The 20224-nt window shown below is 44.0% G+C and overlaps 1 protein-coding gene across 1 annotated transcript in view; it reads left to right on the forward strand.

The window, feature by feature from the left end:
* The first annotated feature begins 4445 nt into the window (after nt 1–4445).
* The window catches only part of BEND4 (BEN domain containing 4), a 31600-nt gene continuing 15821 nt past the window's right edge, over nt 4446–20224 (forward strand). Inside the window, exons 1-2 of the mRNA XM_058025225.1 lie at nt 4446–4831; nt 13468–14034. Of these exons, the coding sequence (XP_057881208.1) occupies nt 4468–4831; nt 13468–14034 (931 nt within the window). The 5' untranslated portion in view covers nt 4446–4467. The remainder of the gene's footprint in view (nt 4832–13467; nt 14035–20224) is intronic.

A 20224-nucleotide genomic window follows, 5' to 3' on the forward strand; every position in this document is an offset into this window, starting at 1 on the left:
GCTCCAGAGAGGTAAAGCTACTCTAAAATGCTCCAACAAAGACAGTGAAGATTTCTTAGGGCAGATGGAAATTTGGACTGAGTTATGTCATTCATTTTATTCATGATGTATTTCTAAAAAAGGCTCAGCAACAAATATCCTATACTGTTTCTCCCTGCTTGAAACTGCTTTATGTAAGCTATCTTTAATTAAAACAAGCTTTTTCATGTGTCCACAATTGATTCCTTAAAATATTAATATTTTTCCCTACATTGGGTATCAGAGCCATTACTTTTTCCTGTGTATCCTTTAACTATATTTAAATAATTCATTTATCCATTTTCCAGCCCTCGGGGAGACTTGGGGTTTCTTTTACACTATGTGATCCCATTTGAAACAGAGGTTATTTCCTTTTCCTAAAGTTATAGGATCTTTTCTATCTTCCCAGTGTTTACTAGGCATAAGAAACCAGTTGGCAACCATTTTATTAAGACACAAATGTAGCATGGAAATATGTGTCTGCCTGTGTATAAATGCCCTTTCCACTGCTCATCAATCTTTTACTAATTAGGAAGACAAAAATATTTTAAAACCAATTAATGTCACTGAGAAACATTCCAGTAATTCTCAAAATACAATGTAACCATGATAGATACATTTCAATTATTTCAAAGCATGTTCTCAGAGCACTGAGTAAGCATAAGGGAAAAGAAGGGGCTGAAAGCTGCACTGCTTGGCTGATGAATCTCTGACATAGGATGTGGATTAAGGTTTAAGTGAGACCAGCAGTTCACATTCTCCCTCAAAAAGCCCCTGAGTCACCTGATTAAAGTGCAACCTTGACAAATATGCACAGCGTTGTCTCTCACAGTTGGAATCACCAAAGAGGCTAAAAACAGCACCGTGCACTGCATAATCTCTAACCTCAGGGGACAACAAAAACAGAGAATTGCTGTGTCAATCTCATTTCCTTGTTAGGCTCATTATCATAAATGCGGGCCTTTGGTTTTGAATGCTACACTTCAATAAGGTTTACCTATCAACAGCTGCTGAAATATTGAATTCCACAGTCATCTTTTCCTTTTGATGCTTTCCCTTTTGTTTCTTTATCCATAAACATGAGCAACTGAGCTAAGCTTAAATTAACTAGCCGGGGTTAAATGTTTGGGGCAGCAAATCATGGCTAGCCTGCCTGCAGAGTGGTTTAGATTACAGAGGAGAGTTGCCAATCTCAGCTCTCATCATACACTCCAAATGTGCAGAGCAATATTGGCAGTTCATGGCCAAATCCTGCGTGCTTTAGCTATCACAGGAGCACTGCTCCCATGAATAAGTGGAGCAAGATTTAGCCCCTGCTCGGAAGATAGGGATGAATCACACTTTTATTCTTTGAGTACCTCACAGTACCTTCAACACAGACATGTTCAGTGATTGATGGCCTGTGTCTAGATTGGGTATTTTTCTATATACTGACAAATATTCTCTTTGCCATGATTTCTAGGAGCAGAGGAGTGCATACTGCAGCAAGGTTGGGTTTCTTATTTGTCATTGTGCCCGTTGTCTTTGTTTTGATTAGGTTTTTTACCGAGGGTCAGTTACTCCCCATCATTTTTCCACTTAGAGTGCTCTGCAATAATCCTGCTACAGATCTCCAGCCCTTAGTGTCAGTGAAACAGTGAAAACTCGAATCAGTAAACAGGTAGGGAAAGACACAACCTTCTCTTCAGGGTCAACTCCCAAGTCATGGCACAGTCTAAGGGAAATGAAGGTGTTTGGCTTTCTGAAAATGAGCTGCTGGTATCAGCTAAGGGTTGTTGGGGTTTTTTTTGTTTATCAAGGTAAAAGCTATGTGTTAACTGTTTTCATCCAGTGTGCAACCAATCTGGGTCTGTAATTCAGAGTTAAATGTTTGGTTAATAATAATTTCATGAGTTCATGCAGAGACCACAGGGGAGCAGTAGGCTGGGCCACAGGGAGCAGCCATGGAAAAGGGCAGCCCAAAACTCACAGCAGATACAGCAGCACCTTCCATACTTGGAGACCATCACTTCCCCCAGCCTGCCTCTTTGCCAGGCTAGGGCCACGCTCCTCCCATCCAAAGGCACATAGTCCTGCTGCAAGAGTGGCTGCATACTTGCACAGAGCTCACACAGAGCAAAATGGGGTTTCCTTATAAAAGGGCATTCCACAAAGGAAAAGGTGGGAGCATCAGGGTTAAACACTTTTGTATCACAGGACTGACCTGCAGGAACCCATCAGATTAGGCACAAAACACTGTCTTTTGGCCACAATACCAGAGTCCCTCATCTGAAACTCAGGGGAAAACACAAAAGGAAAGGTGGGGAGACATCCACAGATTTTTTAGGTATATGTGCCCAAAAGAATCGCTGAGAGCAAACTAGGGGAAAACTGAGCTTTCCTAAAAGCAACTGAAGTGATATTTTGGTGGTGATGGGCACTGCCAGAAACCTCAGCAGAAAGAAATTCAGTGCGTATTCCATTTTCCTTACAGATGAGGTCCCCACACCACCTCAGTGGCTTTGAGCCCCATAAACCCCAAACCTGCTTCTCTCTCCCTGTCCATGGAGAGCCAGCATCTGCCCAGTGATCTGCCTGGGATCAGAGAGGGCAGCTTGGAGGACATCACCTGTCACCCCTGCTTTCTCTGTCTGTACGTGGTCCCTGTTAGGCAAGGATTGTTTCTTCCACGAGGAGCTCAGGGCTAGGCATCTGCACCAAAGAGTAGTGAACTCTATGAATGTAGTTGACACCTGAGAAAGTAATTTTGGGCTGTTTATTTGAATCTAACTTTTAGGAGCCTAATACTAACCTTATACAATTGTAGTACTGACCTCCAATAGCTGCTGTGGCAGAGGCCAGTCAGATGAGACAAGGTAGAGGATATATTTAATTTCTGAGTGAGAACAGTTTCTCTCACACATATTTTCAGTCTTTATTTTGCAATACAGTACAATTTTCTTTTATAAAAAACAGCACAAGTGATCAGACTCAGGCAGGAAACAAAGAGACTTATGATTGATTTTGCTTAGGTAAAACAGCGATTTCTATCACACTAGCCTTTACTTGATGCTTTTGGCTGCTACAAGGAATTGATTTACTCTACTTGTCATAAAAATCAAAACCAAAACCAGCCCAGCTCCTGGTATACCCTGCATGAAAAGAATGCCTGGCTTGCAGAACTAAACTCCACTTTTCTGCAGTAGATGGGCAGGAGTTAATTACCTTCAGCAAAGGGTTGCATTTCATTACCAGTGAGCCCGACTCCAACTAAATAAAAAAAGCTGGAATGGGAGAGCAATGACCACAATAAGTGGCCAAAATTCCACGTGATGAGAGGAATGATTTCCCACTGCCGACACTTAAATACAGCTAAGGTGTTCTGCAATTTTACTTCCACAAGCCAGAGGGTTTATTGTAATCCTGATAAATTATAGTAACAGAAACAGGCGAGAAGTGGGACAGAAGAAATGGTAATGCAAAATATAATGGTAATGCAGAAAAGAATGGAGAGAGCCAGTGAGCAGTTTGTTATCATTTATTTTTCTTCAACATATCATTCGGTTTCAGCTGTCTCCCATCTCACCCAGATCTCCACCATTTCTCAGAAATGTCTTTCGATGGCATCTCATTCTCCTCTGTCTTTCACCATCGCTTCATTATTTCTTAACTGTCCCTGAAAGGGCCCGGGCAGGCGACAGGGAAAAGTGAGCAGGGGACGCGGCCCCACGCGTCCGCCGCATTTAAGCAGTTTGCAAAAAGCGGGCGGGGGGCGTTGCAAATAATGTTAAATGTGATTAATCTCCCGGATTCCTGGAAATCTGACATGCATGAGTTACAGCGAAACCTCTTTTATTTCGCCATGAAATGCTTTTGCATAATGAGAAAGAAAATGTCCTCTGCGCCCTAATCAACTCTGACAGGTCCTGGACTCCCAAATACTTTTATTTATGGCATTATTTATTTCACCCCTAATAACCGGGAAGGCGAGCCCGCGGCTCGCTCCGTGCGGGGAGAGGGAGGGAGGGAGAGAGGCAGAGAGGGATGCCCGCGGCCGGCGGGGCTCCGCGCCCGGCCGAGGGGACACAAAGTTTTCGCGGCGGCCGCCGCTCGGCGGGGCGGGCGGGTCCGGCAGCCCGCGAAGCCCTCGGGCCGGGCGGGGCCCGGGGGTGCTCGGGGGTGCCCGGGGCCGCTCGTCCCCCGCCGCTGCTCACCTGCCCCGCGGGGGTGCCAGGGGCGGCGGCGGCCCCGCCAGCGCCCGCCTCCCCGCCCGCTGCCATTAGCGGCGATTACCCTAAACACTTGCCGGTCGCCGCCCGTCTCCCTCCAGGCATTGGCGCGGCCGCCTGTCAATCAGGCCGGCGCCCCGCCGCGCCGGGGCTCCGCCGTGCCACAGAGACGAGCCGCGGCGGCGGCAGACACAGCCCCGAGCGGGGCCGCGCCGCGCCGCGCCGGGGGAGGCGGCGGAGGATGGAGGAGGAGATGCAGCCGGCGGAGGAGGGGCCCAGCACCCCGAAAATCTACAAGCAGCGGGGTCCCTACAGCGTCCTGAAGACCTTCCCCGGGAAGCGGGCGGCGCTGGCCAAGCGCTACGAGAGACCCACCATGGTGGAGGTGCCCCGCGGGCGCGGAGCGGGGCAGCCCTTCCCGCACGCCGCCGAGCCGCTGCCCTACGCGCCGCACGGCGCCTTCCCCAACGGGCCCGCCCGCCCCGGCGCTGCCCCCGGCGCTGCCCAGGGCCACCCCCGCCCGCCGCCGCCGGCCCCGAGCTCCTCGGGCCGCTACGGCCCCTGCCCGCCGGTGGCGGGGGGCGGCGGCGCGGAGCTGAGCGCAGGTACCCGCAACTCCTCTCTCTCCTCCGCGCAACTTCGCGGGGCACTTTGCGGCGGGCGGGAGCGGCGTGGGGCTGCGGGCTCCGCCGCCGAGGCGCGCACCTCTCCCGGGCGGCTGCCGGGGGGCGCGGGGAGCCCCGCTCGGGGCGGGCGGGGACGGGGCGGGCGGCGGGCGCTGTCCGGTGCGCGGGCACCCCGAAGTTCCCGCGGCGGGCGGGGCCGCTCCCGGCCGGCGGTGCCCGGGGCCGTGGGCAGGGTGGCGGCGGCGGCGATGGGGCTGTGCCGGCGGCCGCGCAGCACTTGGCGGGGCAGGCGCTGCCGGCCGGTGCGCACCTGCGGGAGGGAGGGAGCGAGAGAGAGAGAGAGGGAGCGAGAGAGAGAGAGAGGGAGCGAGAGCTGCTGCTGCTGCTGCTGCTGCCGCTGCCGGCGTCGGGCGAGGACGGGGGGAGCCCCGGGCCGGCCGCTCCGCTCCGCTCAGCCCCGCTCCGCCCGGCCGGGGAGGGCGGCAGGCTGGGGCCGGCTACCGGAGGAGCTGCTGGCAATGGAGAGGCTGCTGATAGAGAGAGCGGTGGTGATTTTAACAGAAAGAAAATAGATCGGCTGCTTGTCTGCACCGTTTTCGTAAGATGCAGTGACAAACAGGAGATCAAATTATTTTTTTTTTCTTTAAAGGTGTAAGATACCGAGATGCTGAACGCATATCTTTCCTCTAGTGATGGCTTGGAGTTAAAAACCACGTAGATCTTGATATGCAACCTAAATTTGGCATCAGGAAATGGGAAATTGCATCTTTAAGCAGAGTACAATCAAAAATGAATTACAATAAATCCTATATAATTGCATAGGTCATTCTCTTTAATGAGATTTTATTAACCTGACTGTCAAGCTTTTGAGTCAGGCAGATATTTTATCTTCTTCAACTGATAAAAGTGTCAGCTATAAACCACCATATAAATATTCATAAATCTACACATCTGTGGCAGCCTATCAGCATCATTCTTTTGGACATTAAAAGCATTCTAATTACTTTCTGTCTAGCAGAGCTGAAATGCTGCCTGTTATAGTATGTGCTTGGCAGGCATGATTGCTTTTGTTTGCCATCACAAATAGCAGCATCCTATTTTATATACTGATGGTCCAGAATATATTCAGGGTTTGACTGAACAGGATGAATATTATGAAGCACCATCTGGTTTTGATATCATCGGGTATATTAACTCATCTGTTAATTTTTGACACATCATTGATTTATTTATTTAGAAAAATTGGATCCTGTTTTGGTATGTTGCTGTTTGCCTTTGTAACAAATGTGATGACATTTCCTTACTAAACAGGGAGAGACTCTGGTTAATAGGATATATGGCTATGTTCTAATGCCTGTTTATGCTTAGAAGTAGCCTTGTAGTGGATGAATTTAGCATGTCTTGTTACAAATAATTCGAGTACTTTACCAAAAAAGTTTAACACTTGAATAGATTAGCCAGAGAATTCACATCTCTGGGACATAGTTCTGTGATCCATGGCAGAAGGTCATCTTTCTTCATGAAATTGCTTCTTATATGAAATGCCCAAATGGTGGTATGTAAGTATTCTTTGTGGCCCACAATCAAAACACTGATGATAAATGTGACACCTACATTTCTTTACAGAAGCAGATGACGCCATGGAAAACATTCAGCTGTCTGGTAGATGATATATGAGACCATATTAACAGCAAAGCCCTTTGGGCTTCGATGAGCGGAAGTTTGGACTGTTTTTCCTGACGTTATTGTGCTAACCAGGCCCTAGAGCAGGCTTCAGGGCTTGTCTTTGATTTAGTTCTATGCTAAAGAGAGTGAAGGAACTGCCATGTGTGCCCCAGAGTTCTTTGAGGTCCCTGTCCCTTCAGCTGCACATTCAGGCTTTACTGTAGGTTCCTGTATGGGTCCCAACTCATCCTTTGCTCGGGTAAGTTACAAGAGAAACAGAACAGGAGGAAACAAACCAGAAACTTGCTACAGTGTGTACAAGTTGTATTTTGCACAAGCTGTTACCAGAGGTGGCCCGCAAGTTGGAAAGGGGACTGGAGCAGGTCCCTCTGAAGACCGGCTGAGAAGGTGGGGGCTGTCATAAGAGAAGGCTGCTTGGACACCTCATAGCAACCTTCCAATATCTTAGGAGGGCCCGCAGGGAAGCTGTGGAGGAACTCTTCAAGAGGAACTGAAGCAGGACAAGGAGTAATGGGTTCATTAAAAGATGGGAAATTTAGGTTAGATATGTGGAAAAAAAAAATTACTGTGAGGCTGATGAGGCACTGGCACAGGTTGCCCAGAGAAGCTGTGGATGCCCCATCCCTGGCAGTGCTTAAGGCCAGGCTGGGTGGGTCTTTGAGTAACCTGGTCTAGTGGAAGGTATCTCTGCCCACAGCAAGGGGTGAGGATCTAGATGAACTTTAAGGTCCCTTCCAAGCAAAAACGTTCTGTGATTCTATAAAGCAATAGGCAAGGCTTAGATGTCCTGGATATTTTAATCCCATAGGTAGGGATGTTTTGCTGAGCTGTGTGCCCATCCTTCCTGCTTGGTGATGGGGGAACACCATGCAGCTTTTTCCTGGGAGCTGTAGCACCACTAGGATGAGCAGGAAGCTATTTGGGACCCCAGTGCTGTATGCATGTGAAGAAATCCCATTGTCCAGAAGCTTGAAATCCTCTTAACTAATGTGTGAGCCAATTTAATAGCACAGGCCACCCCTAGGGAAGCAGAGTTGGGGTTTTGCCCCTGGAAAGTGAGAGCATTTACATGTTCTCCATGCACAGTCACCCTGTACTTTGGCCAGCACCTGTGGGGTCTCTGTGCTCCCCACAGCAGCATGAGAAACAAGCCCAGAACACCTCTCAGCCAGAGTTCATCTCAAGTGATGGGTGGGTGTTGTAGGGAGGGACAGATCATCCCCTTAGAAGGTGTCCAGCTGTATGTGCATTCTCCACAAGGCAGTCACCATCCATGATGTGTACAGTTTGCCCATTTAATTTATCCTCAACACTTGGCAGGTGCTTACTTGAATAAAGGGGTGGAGTGCTGTAGGGCAGTTTTGTAGGGATACCCACTTCCTAGGTTCAGAGATACCCCTCTTTTTGCTGATACCTTTTCACTTGTGCAGGCAACAGTGAGCAAATAGCCAGTAAAACACCACTCCTGGGATGCCTAACTCTGTGCCAACAACTTAAACACTTAATGCAGGTGATTCCTAAACTTCAGGCATGACATTTCTGGCCCCTTGGGATTCACAGCTCCAAGTTTGCTTTTGAAAGTGGGCACCTCAAACACAGTCACGACTGAAGATGCTTCCATATTTTTGCAGCTTTTTCTAATGGTTAGAACTCTTCCCAAGGGTAACCAGATTTTCCCTTGGTTGCTCTCTAAGAGACCACTCTCACCTCCAGACTCCAGCAGAATTGCAGGAAGAGGGGCTAGAGAATGGAAGGAAAACAGGAATTTTCCACCCAGTGCCATGGTGAAGAAAAATTTAGTTTGAGACCCCATCATGCAGGGAAAGATCCTGCATGAGAAATGTCATCTTACAATGAGAAATGTGAAGCTGCACTGCAGCACAATCCTCCTCTCTCCTCTAGAGGTTACTCTGGTGTTGCTGCTGTGAGCCACATGGATGGATTAATTCAAAGCACCAGAATATACCTATTTTCTTCTAAAAAATATAAACTCTTTAATAATCTATCCACATTTTTTTCCTGGAATGAAAACTATCTGTCTTTGGCAGTATGTGCATTGAACAGTCCCATAATCCACCAAAGAAAGTCCTTTTCCTTAGGAAAGCATGATGTAGACCTTACAGTGCAGCTTAAAATTTAGGGTGGGCTTTCATGGAAAGCAGAGGAAGAAGAGCAGAGTTGGTAACACCTGTTAGCAGTGCCAAAACCATGGCATATTTAAAATGACCAGTTAATAAAGCTCTGTTATGCCCAGACAGAAAAACAGTTTGTTCCATGAACAGCTAAGATGAAGATCAGTGTTTTGACCTTACCTTAGAAATTGTGAGCCCTCATCTGGAAGCAGATCTCTCAGATAAGTACTGAAATGGCCAGACACTTGTAGTCTTAATCCACTGGACTGTCTCGATGATCTGTATGCAAAATGCCCAAGAAAATGTTGTGTAGTCATAGGAGGTGTCACATGCTCTTGATTTTGTGACCTAACCACAGTATTTACAGCAGTGGTCATACCTAAAAATATAATGGCCAAGTCTCTGTGCTTGGATAAAGGCCAGTTTGAGGGGTACAAGGCTGCTGCCCCAGGATCTCAATTAATAAAAATATTGTAATAAACAGATCAAGAAATACAAATAATCAGGTGAGAGGGCTGAGTCACTGCAAGGTGAAGAGTGAGACAATTGGAATTGCTAAGGAACCTGAACGTCACAATCTTGCTGAAAATTAAATACCAATTAATACATTCCCTGCAGAGGAGAATGTATGGTATTCAGACCCACTCAATATTATAAAGATGACTTTTTAAACCAGCTGCCCAAGAATACAAACGAAACTTTGGAAAAGCCACAACCTGAATCCAGAGCCACTGAGACACAACACAGTGCTTATTAATAAAGCTGTCTGATCTAAGTATTGAAAAGATCCATAGGTGTGGGAAAAGCTGAAGGTTTACCTGCCAAAATTTCCAGACATCTTTTTTGATGCATTAGTTAGTGTAAATTATCAGAGTGAGTTTCAGACATATTAAACCCTGTTTTCAGTCTGGCAGTTGGAGAGCTGAGAACCTCCCCTAGTCCCAGAGTCAGTGAGAAAATGATGTAAAGATGCTGTGTCTGGGAGTTGGTACCTGATTTGCCATATGATAGTATCTTCTGGTTGCTTGCAGTCCCAAACAATCTAGTTAGGAATACTTGTGCTTTTAGCAGTTTAATCCTGTTCTCTTAGCACTTCATGGGTCTTAGGCAGCAAGTCCACCTCCAGGCAAATGTCTAGTTCAAGTCAATAGAAGCTCTGTAAGACTAAAGACTCTGGGGTCTGAGACATTAGAATTACATGGTTGGTGAGCAAGGTAATAAGGAAAAGGAATATCACAATAAGACTTTAATAAACTGCTTACACTGTTTGAGTCCAGTGCAGTGATTTCACTGGAATCCTACTTTCATAGAAAATACATACATTATGTTAAATCAATTAAGAATCACAGATTGGTGTTTATTCAGTAGTAATCACATAAAAACAACTTTTTGTCATTTCTTAAGTGATTAGACATTGCACAGTGCTTGCGTTTCTAATTATAGACAGTCTGTAAGAGCTGAAATCCCAATTTCTACAATATATGCTAAATGGACAACATTTTTTTTCTCCATCATAAGAAATAACCGCAGTTATCATTCTCATTTAAGGTTGTTCAGACTGTGGGTGTGTGCACTATTACTGGTGTAAAAGTCTCTTCAAAGTAGAACCTACTTCAGCACAGAGACAGATATTTCCAGAACATGTGCTGAGGGCATCCCTCGCTATTGCTGTCCAGCAGTACTCAGAAAAAAAACATTTGGGATCTCTGGGTTAGCCTTTCAGATGAGCCCTGCTTTGTCATGGCTCATTTTTATGTCTTTGAGTATGGGTTGAAGTTAAGAAAAAAATCAGTAATTGCTGTTATTGTGTCTTTGTAATAGATCTGATACTGAAGATTAGATCAATAATGTCATTTCTGCATAAAATTTCAGTTACATTTTAAACCATTACCACAGTGAATATGCCTAATGCATTAAATTTTAAAACAAAACTAGTAATTAATTTAATCTTTACAGATGTTAATGTGTATTTTGGTATTCTTCAAAACTAGTAATTTGAATGTCAGGTTACCTTTTGCTGGTTTTAGAATAAACCATAATATTGGAGGAACATCTCTTATAAGAGTCTAATCCCTTTTCAGTTGTTTCATTCATATCTTGTCCCCATGCAACAAGGATATGCAAAGAATATGTAACTGTTTTGTGAACAGAGACAATAATGATTAAAATACAAACAGTATAGATGACTTCAGGTCTGGAATCAGATTATAGGATTAAAATGAATGAAAAAACCATTCTGTAGTAGGATTGCAAAGTTACAGTCAATATCATCCTGTAATAATTTTAAAGGGGAAATGTGGAAAGAAGTAAAACAAAGAAAGCACATCTTGGGGGTGTTAGTGATGCTTGAATTTCCTGATTTCCTTTTGGTTTAAAGCTGCCATGTCACCAGGATTCTGTTCTTCTAATTCATGTTACATCTCCTGTGCTGTTTTGCAGTGGCGTTGGTTGTAAGGGTTAATGACAGCTGGCCTTAGGTTAGTGTAGGAAAGGAGAAGGAGAGGCAGTGGGTGATGGACCTGGTACCTCACTGGCACCCACTTGCAAAGGGGGAGCAGTGCCTGGGCATTTCTGCCCTTTGCAGGTTAGTGTGGTCAGAGGGTATTGCACAAAGCTCTGGATCTGAGAGGTGTTGTAGAAATCTGCCTTCATTAGTCTGAGCCTGTCTCCAGGAGTGTGATATGGCTCATAAACACAGGAGGCTGATGCTGAGGATGCTTGCAGTGGTCTTAGGGCCACTCCAGTGCTTCCCCTGGGCAATCCCTGCATGGCCCCAGGCAGCCTCATGGCCCAGCACTGGGCTTGGGCTTGCTCTGCCCAGGACCCTCAGGTTCCTGTTTTTTCTGTCCTCAGGAGGTCACATCCTCGGGTTTTGTGCCAGGGAGGTCTCCTCTGGCTGCATCTGAGGCTGAAAGTATTTGTATGCTGCTTCAGCCCTGCCCTCTTTCAGAGATCTGGAGCATGGTACAAATGCAAATTAGTGTTGTTTCAAATATTCTTCAAGTCAGCTGTAGTGACCTCAGTGTAAAGTAGATTTTCCACCAGGCAGTGGTAGATCTTGAAGAAGTGCTGTGAAAAGTGCTGTGGTATTTTCAGGGTCCCCTGTTGTAGGGAGGAGATGATGAATCTGACTCCATGTTCTTAGAAGGCTAATTTATTGTTTTATTATCTTATATTATATTAAAGGATACTATACTAAAGCTATACTAAAAGAATAGAGAAAAGTTACAGACAAAAGGCTAAAAGAAGAATAATAAAAAACTTGTGACTCTCTCCTCAGAGTCCAACACAGCTTGACAGTGATTGGTCATTAAGTCAAAACAATTCACATGAAACCAATGAAACAATGGCCAGTTGGTAAACAATGTTCAAACCACATTCCAAAGCAGCAAAACACAGGAGAAGTGAATTAGATAATTACTGTTTTAATTTTTCTCTGAGGCTTCTCAGCTTCCCAGGAGAAGAAATCCTGGTGAAGGGATTTTTCAGAAAATACGACGGTGACAAAGTGCCACCCCTTAAAGGCCTGAATTCTGAACATTTCTGTTCTTTATGTGTTATGAGTGTGATGAGGCTACTGATATGGTAAATGAAGGTCTGGGGTGCTCAGTCTCATGTATCTGTAGCAGGTTGCCTTTTCAAAAGTAAATGCATTTGTCACTTTCTAAAAGTCAAGCCTGCCTGAGAAGTGCTCTCCAAAATTGGCAGTGCTTTAACCTACCAGTCTTTTTTTTCTTTTGCAAAATGTTAGCTACATCTGTTTAGATACCTAGAGGAAATTAGCTTTGAATAAGGTAAAAAAAATTAAAATGTACTGTTTTTGCTGGGGAGCCTAACAGGTGGTATCATAAATATCCTGGTCATTTTCTGTCTGGTTCCAGGAAGTATTATAGCAGCCTGAGCTATACATGTAGACATTGCAGAAGTGAGCCACCCTGCTCTGTAGGTTTAGCTTGTAGCTGCTATTGCTCCCTGAGACATGACACCTCCTGTCATGAGAGGAAAGCTGACTAGGTGCAGCACGGCATCCCTGTCCTAATGCCAGAGCTGAGCTGCTGTCTCCAGAAACTGCTGCACAGTCCTGTGCAGTTTCCTGACTGTGTGCTGAGCATCTTGAGGAGCTCCACTCTCCACTGTGCCATACTGGCCCGCCTGCAAACCTGCAGCATGCCTTTGCTTGATTTAAGGAGAGGGGTTTGTGCTTATCACTCTGGGTAGTTCCTGGACATATCTGGAACCAAGAGCAAAAGGAACAGAAGCAAAGTCCATTGAATTTAGGGTCAGTTGTATGGAGTGTCCTGTGCCCAATGTCAGACAAGTGCATCAAAGACAAAAAGAAATAAAGCTTGGAAGCCTTGTTGGAGAGGAACTGGGCATAGGACAAAGGTATGGTGCAAAGTCCTACAAGTATGTAGAGTTAATGCCCTCCAACAGCTTGAAATAGGCTTTCTGGGCAGTACTTACTTGAACTTGTAGCAAATTGGATGTAATTTGTGTTTTCTTCCCCATTTTCCTGACTTAATCCCTCTGAAAGAAGGTGTCAGTAGGCAGTGTCTATCATCACAATGCATTTCTGATTAACAGCAAGGTCACAAGGGCACTCTCAAAATAGAAACAGAGTCAGGATTGTTTTAAATCACAGTGTTGCAGAAGTATTAAAGCAGAAGCCATAATTTTAATATGTTCAGAAATAAAATGCATGCTACTGTAAACAGTTGTGTACATTCATCTAGCTGCTACTGCCTGGCATAACCTCTTGCATTAGGTTTCTGTGATTCATCTTTTCTTTTGTTGCAGAGAGTCGAATGATTCTGGATGCCTTTGCTCAACAATGCAGCCGGGTTCTAAGTCTCTTAAATTGTGGTGGAAAACTACTGGACAACAATCACTCTCAGTCCATGATTTCTTGTATAAAGCAGGAAAACCCAAATTATAGTGAAAGACAAGAGCACTGTCAGCTCGGGAAAATGGTCCATAGTCAGACGTCAGACATTTTAGACATAGAGATGCAGTATATGCAAAAGAAACAACAAACCTCAGCCTTTCTGAGAGTTTTTACTGATTCCCTTCAGAACTATTTGCTTTCTGGGAGCTTCCCTTCTCAGAACACCTCATCAATAAATGATTTTAGCCATTTGGCAGATGTGGATCCACTTTCAGCCTCTCCAGTACACACTTTAGGTGGATGGACATCTCCGGCAACATCAGAATCTCATGGTCATCCATCATCTTCTACACTTCCAGAGGAGGAAGAGGAGGAAGAGGAAGAAGGTTACTGCCCTCGGTGTCAAGAGCTAGAGCAGGAGGTAATTTCATTGCAACAAGAAAATGAAGAGCTTCGTAGAAAGTTGGAGAGCATTCCAGGTAAATAATCTCCTGCCATGTAATGTTGCTGTGGAGTGATAAAAATAATGTGGGTGATGGTTTATTTAAAGTTCTAGTATTTTTTAAAGGTTGAAATCATAATTATCAAACACTGGAATTTGTCTCCAGCCAAAATTCCTATAGCTGTGCCCAGTGGAAAACTACCTGCTGATATCCATCTCTATGAATATTGAGTCCTACACTAGTAAGGTGTGTTCAGGTGGGATGTACTTGTAATCCCAAATTCCAAATATAAATTTGGTGGTTTGTCATAGTAATTTCAAACATAAGCTTTCATAACTCTTTATCTGTCTGGTTCTTTAATTGCCATTACAGCTTATAAACCTAATTCCTTTTGGAGCTCCTGCCTTTTGGTTACTTAAGGAAACTATTCAAAGTTATATCCATAGTTTTACCTGAAATAATTTTGGCTTTTACTTTGAACAGTTTCTCCTTAATTGCTGCTAGCTTAGTGAGAAGCATTACTGCATCTCCTCCCATTTGTCTTCAAATAAATCTGAAAAAAAAACCCCTACAAAAACCTAACAACTTTTCCAGTTCAGCAATACCTAGAAGCCACTGGGAGAGAGAAAGAATTCAAATAGAAACCCCTTCTGTGAAAAGCTTCTTTTGCTCTTTACACCTAGGACCTCTCACTTTTCAGGTGAGCCAAGATACTTGAAGAGTGGAATGGGATAAGAACAAAGTATCTTGGACCTGTATTTTTTAAACTTTCATCACAGGCAAAAATACACCTCAAATAGTAATGCTAAAAGCAAATTGGAATTTAGCAAAGAAAGAAGCATACATCATGCTTTTGACACATATAAACACTGGGGAACAGCACCTTTTTTACCTGAACTCAAGGTCTTAGAGTAGATCCGTAAAGAGTTAGTTGAACTGATCTCAGAATGGCAGAAAAGCATGTCTAGTACAGCATGAGCTGCAAGAGAGAAAATACTTCAAAGATGCTAACTATGCAGAAAGGAAGAAGGCAGTAACCAATTACTGCCCCAACATGTAGAGGCAGTTGCAAAATCTGAGCAAAATGCAAGCAGTATTCTTCATCATTCTTCTCCCCAGCTATCAGTGATGTACTATGCATTATTTGTATCATATCATGTTTTTCTTTTGTGCATTGGTCCATAGGGATGCTGGCAAATCCCATAAGCAGCATTGTTCAGTGCAAAGAAAACCCAAAATTGATAGTAACTCCCTCACCTCTCCCAAAAACATAGAGTTACCATGACTCATGCACTCTCAGTGGTTTCAGCAGGGGTTAGTACATCATCTGGAACTGTGTGACAAAGGGAATTGTGTGGACTTCAATTCCTGGGGGGTCCTACCTTCAGGTGTAAGACCAGAAGTGATCCTGTAGGGTCTCTAACCTGGCTGACAGCTTTCATTCAGTCACCTGTACTGAACACAGTAATTTATTTTTTTACTTTCACTAATGCATAACTTGTATTTGACTTGAGTAGTATCTCGCACAGCCTCCAGTTTCTGGTGAGCAGTGGCTGTATCCCTTACCTGACATTTGGTTCCAGTGCTTAATGACACTGGTGAAAATATGTGCCTTGTTCCCTGCCTGACTACCTGAAATCAGCTTTTAGCCATTGACTTTTATGCTTTGCTCCACTAAATGAAGTGCTCTATAGGTCTTGGTACTTCTTCTGATTGAAGGTACTTACAGACTGAAAGCTGACTTAATTTCCATTTTAAATAAACAAAGCAAACAGAACTGTTTGAAACTCCTCAAATTACCTGAATCCTTCTTTGCAGTTTTTTTCCTCCCCTTCTGCTAATTTCTTTAAAATCTGGGCACTGGAAATGCATGCAGTATGTTCCTATGAGCCTGATCAAAGGTGAATAGACTCTTCACTTGTACCCGTGGTTTCCCTGGTGGGTTGTGCAGCTGAGCTTCTCATTCTGTGCACATTTCTTCCTAAAAGTACACACTTTGTATTTGTCTGTGTTCATGTACTAAGTGTTCCAGATTGTCCCACTTGCCCACTGTTTGCTGATTTGTCAGTTTCTGTATCATCCAGAATTTTTCAAATTGTTTTTAAATTAACTTTGTGATACTGGTTAGGAATGTTGAATAGTTTTGAAGGTGTTGTTAGTCCTTGTTGGGCCTTTCTAGAAACATGCCTATTAATGGTGATTCCTGCAAAGACAGATATTTAGGATGTCAACAGCAGGTTCCTGATACATATTTGGTTTGGTCTGCTGGTGTTGTGTTGCTACTTTTGCAATCAACTAACTCATGGTAGGAGGTGACATGCCCTTCAGGAGTCTGGGTGTCTTACATTGTTCAGCCCGGCTTTTTCAGGCAAATCTATACACTTATCAAAGAATGACAATCAGGTTAGTCTGGCAAGTTCTACTTTCCATAAGACCATTTTGACTAGAATTAATTGTACTCATATTCTTTAGTTCTTTATCATTTGAATCCCGTTGTGATTGCCTGTATTTTGCTAGGATTAATGCTGGGTTAAACAGCAAGTATTTAGCTGGGTCATCACACTTAACCTTTATCTCCCTTTAAAAGTGATAAACATGCATAATCATAGTCATTTTACACCCCCCAGGAGTCATGAAACACCTTGTTTACAGAGTATCAAAGGAATCAGACAAACATAAAAGATGTGCAAGGAGGTAGGACTTCACCTGCCAGCATAAAATCATCATCAGATACATCTGCTGCTCTCTGGTGACACATCCAAATAGATCTGAAGTGACCCATGTGTTTGCAGAAGTGTTAAGAGCCACAGAAGTCCCTGAGATTTTGCTACATGGTAGAACAGAAATCCTCAGGCAGTCACACAGCCACCACTGAGCAAAGTTAATCAAAAATCAGCTAAAGGCAATGTCTAATTATTTTTGTCTCTAGTGTTCATTTTGCTCTTGTGAGCTCCTACTCCCAAAAAAGCTGGCAGAAATTTTTCTGTGTTGCCCAGCTCTGTGTGTAAACAGGAGCTTGCTCTCTGTGCCTTTTGTTTGTTTGTTTTTGGCCCATCAAGATGTTGCATACATCTTGAGGGAGGCAGAAAGGAGGGAGACAGGAGGGAGACAGAAAGCCCTCTGCAGAGTGTCAGTGTTGTGTGCCACCATCTATCACATCAAAGTAACCTCAGAGCCCAAACTTCCTTCCCTGCATGTTCATCCCCCTCGCTCAGGCCGTCCGCGGGGCCAGGGGAGGCACTGAGCGTGGTGGGGAGGCAGCCGAGGGGCAGCCAGGTGGCTGTGAAGGTTGCCATGCTGTCCCCATGGAGCCACTGAAAGGGCAGGACATTTTTCCATGGTGGTTTCTCTTCCCAGGCTTGGGGGAGCGAGTGCAGAGCTGCTGGCTGGGGCTGACAGGGGACCCTGTGGGGCGATGGCAGCGCGCGCCGTGCCCTCCCCACGGGCACTGGGGCTCCGCCAGCAACTCTGCCAGCAGAATATAAAAGCACCAACCCCTCCCTTCTGCTGTATGATATGAATCATTCTGTCCTTCTCCTGAAATACTTTGCATTTCTTTTTTTTACTTTCCATATGCAAAAGCCCTTTTAAAATCCATGAGAGTTTGCGATCTAAAAATAGTTGCCGCTATACATCTCTGCCTCAAGCTTTGCAAAGCAAGGCTCACAAAGAGACTACCACAAAAAAGAGTGTTTTCTCCACAGATGTAAAGGCAATGACACTTTTTTCTTTTTTTAACAAATATTACAGAAGACATATCCTCCTGTAGCTTTTGGACACAGAAAATAAGATTTTTCAGTGTTCAGGACTCTGCCCTGTTGCTGTAGAGCCCTTCAGTTCTGTAGGATCTTTTTGCCTGTAGCCTAGCATCACTCTTTGGCAGATCACCACTGGAGAGAAAAGATTACATGAATAAAATACCCCATATATTTCGGTTGCTGGATGGGTAGATTTTTTTTCTCAAAGAAACCCCATTTGATTTGACTGAAACAATACTTAAATTTGTGTGAAAACTTAATTGTTCCAGCTGTAGAATAAAAAAAAAAATTCATATTTTAGTGCTTGGGGTTTAAAGCAGTGCAACTACTTTCAACTTGTCCAGTTTTCCCAATATTTATTTTTTTTAGGGCAAAATATTAACCAAGCATTTTCAGTTTTCAATTCAACTGAACGGAAGAGAAGCATTTTCAGTCGGTGAGTTAGCGTGTCTTCCTCTGAAAAATAATTGAAGTTTAGGCAATTCCTGGAAGGAATTACCTAGATTGGCAACCTCATCATTGATTCTTTAAGGTTTTGAGATCATTAAGAACAAAACAAAATAATCCATCCACATGAGAAGAAAAGTGTCTCCTAGTTTCTTTCCTCTCACCAATTTCTGTATAGAAATTGCTGTGGCTGTGAAACTTTCCCAGTAGTAAATCTAAAGACATATTTGTGGAGCTGCATACAAGACGTGGATTTTAACCATGAGGATATTAAACAGCTCTTCATTATAATCAGCATGATTTTCTCACACTTTTTTATCTGAAAGGGGAAAAATATTTTCAGGTGATTAAAGCAAAGGTCTATAATCATGAGTTAGGGTTTGTCTCCTGGTGCTCCCAGCTTTGCTGCGTGGTTTGGGATAAAGCAATCTGAAAGTAGTAAAAAGTTGTGATTTAGTAAGTATATGAAGCAGTGTGTGACAAATTCAATGATTATTCTAAATTTGTTAGCCCAGCAGCAAAAAATACTCCAGCAAATAGCAGAGAGATGGGGAAGGAAAACCCCCTAAAATGGTGAGTCCTGGTCACCTATAGAGGCTGCATTCATGGTGGCTGGAAGTTGCCAAAGCAAAGTGGGATTTGTAGGCAAAGTTAATATCAGTGTAATTGAAAAGTCAGACAAGTTTTCCAGGAGGTTTTGTATGCCCAAGGCTTGACTCTTCTTCCTGACTATTGGATGATACAATAAAAGATATTACTTTTCCCTACAAATCCAGTCTCCCTTTATACTTTCAGAGCCTCATGTTTCCAAAGAGCCTACCACAGCCACAGTGTAGATAAAGCAGCCATCAAGGGTTATGATGAACACTTTTTCATGTCCTTTTTTTTGTCCTTTTTCTTCATGTTCACATTTAACCACTTCTTTGGTTTCCCTTGATGTTCTGGATGTTTTGGTCTGATCTGTGGCCTCGTTCTGCTCTTCAGCTTCAAAGTGTAAAGTTACAGTGAGAAGAGAGAGCCTCGAGCGCGGTCACCCAGTGTTGGGCACAAGAACCCCTTTGAATTTGTAGCACAGCTTTGCTTGCTGCTGGGGGTGACAGCTTACTTTGCTAAAGCAACCTGAGTACAAAAACTTACTGAAACATGTAATTGCAGCAGACCAGGGCTTGCTTTATCTGTTTTCTCTGTGTTTCTGGATACAAACCCACAAGAATTTGGGAGATCGGGTTTCTCAGCCGACTTGGGAAACCGGAGCTGGTGAGAGTTTTGTGTGGAGCTGCAGCTCAGCCTGTCAAGGATGAACTCCCAGGTCTCAGCTTTGGTTTGGCCTTTGCAGGTAAACATTTGGTTTTTAGTGACACAAACTGCTGTCCCTTCTCACAGGGGACTTCCTGGTTTCCCTGTTAGTTACCAGCAGTAGAAATGTGTAGTAGAGGGGTTTGCAGAGGATGTCCCCTCCAAAGGGAAGACTTCACTGCTGAATGGGATCACAAGAAGAGGCTCTTTCTAATGAGTAGATGGAAAGTGAGAGAGCACAGACAAAAATAAAAGCCACAGGAGCATGTGGCAGCATCGCTTAAATGAGATGCACAGCTGCCTTGTTTTATCTCTTTTAATCTGTTGTTTATGCAGAGGTGTATATCCCAGGGGCATATGGGAGGGGAACATTCTTTTTTCTGGAAGAAATCTATTGCAAAAGAAAACTAAAAGTACAATGGCTTTTCAGATGCAGATTTATAGAAATTAAATTATTTGCCTGGAAAACACAGCTGAGAGGGATTTTTTAAGTAATGAGATATTTCCTAGAATTTTTCTCCCTTCCCTGTTTTCAACTGGCATGTAGGTCAGTTTAGGAAATCTTTAACACCCTCCTACAGATTGTGTCAATTCTTTTGATTTCTGCTTTATGCTTTCGCTACAAATGAGTGCTGGTTTTATTTTACCATCCAGTCACAAATATCCAAATTTGCAGGCTCTTGAGCACTGAGATCAGTTCCTCCCCTATCTTCCCTTGCCCCTTG

Source organism: Melospiza georgiana, chromosome 5 (assembly GCF_028018845.1).
Source record: "Melospiza georgiana isolate bMelGeo1 chromosome 5, bMelGeo1.pri, whole genome shotgun sequence".
In the NCBI taxonomy this organism is placed as follows: domain Eukaryota; kingdom Metazoa; phylum Chordata; class Aves; order Passeriformes; family Passerellidae; genus Melospiza; species Melospiza georgiana.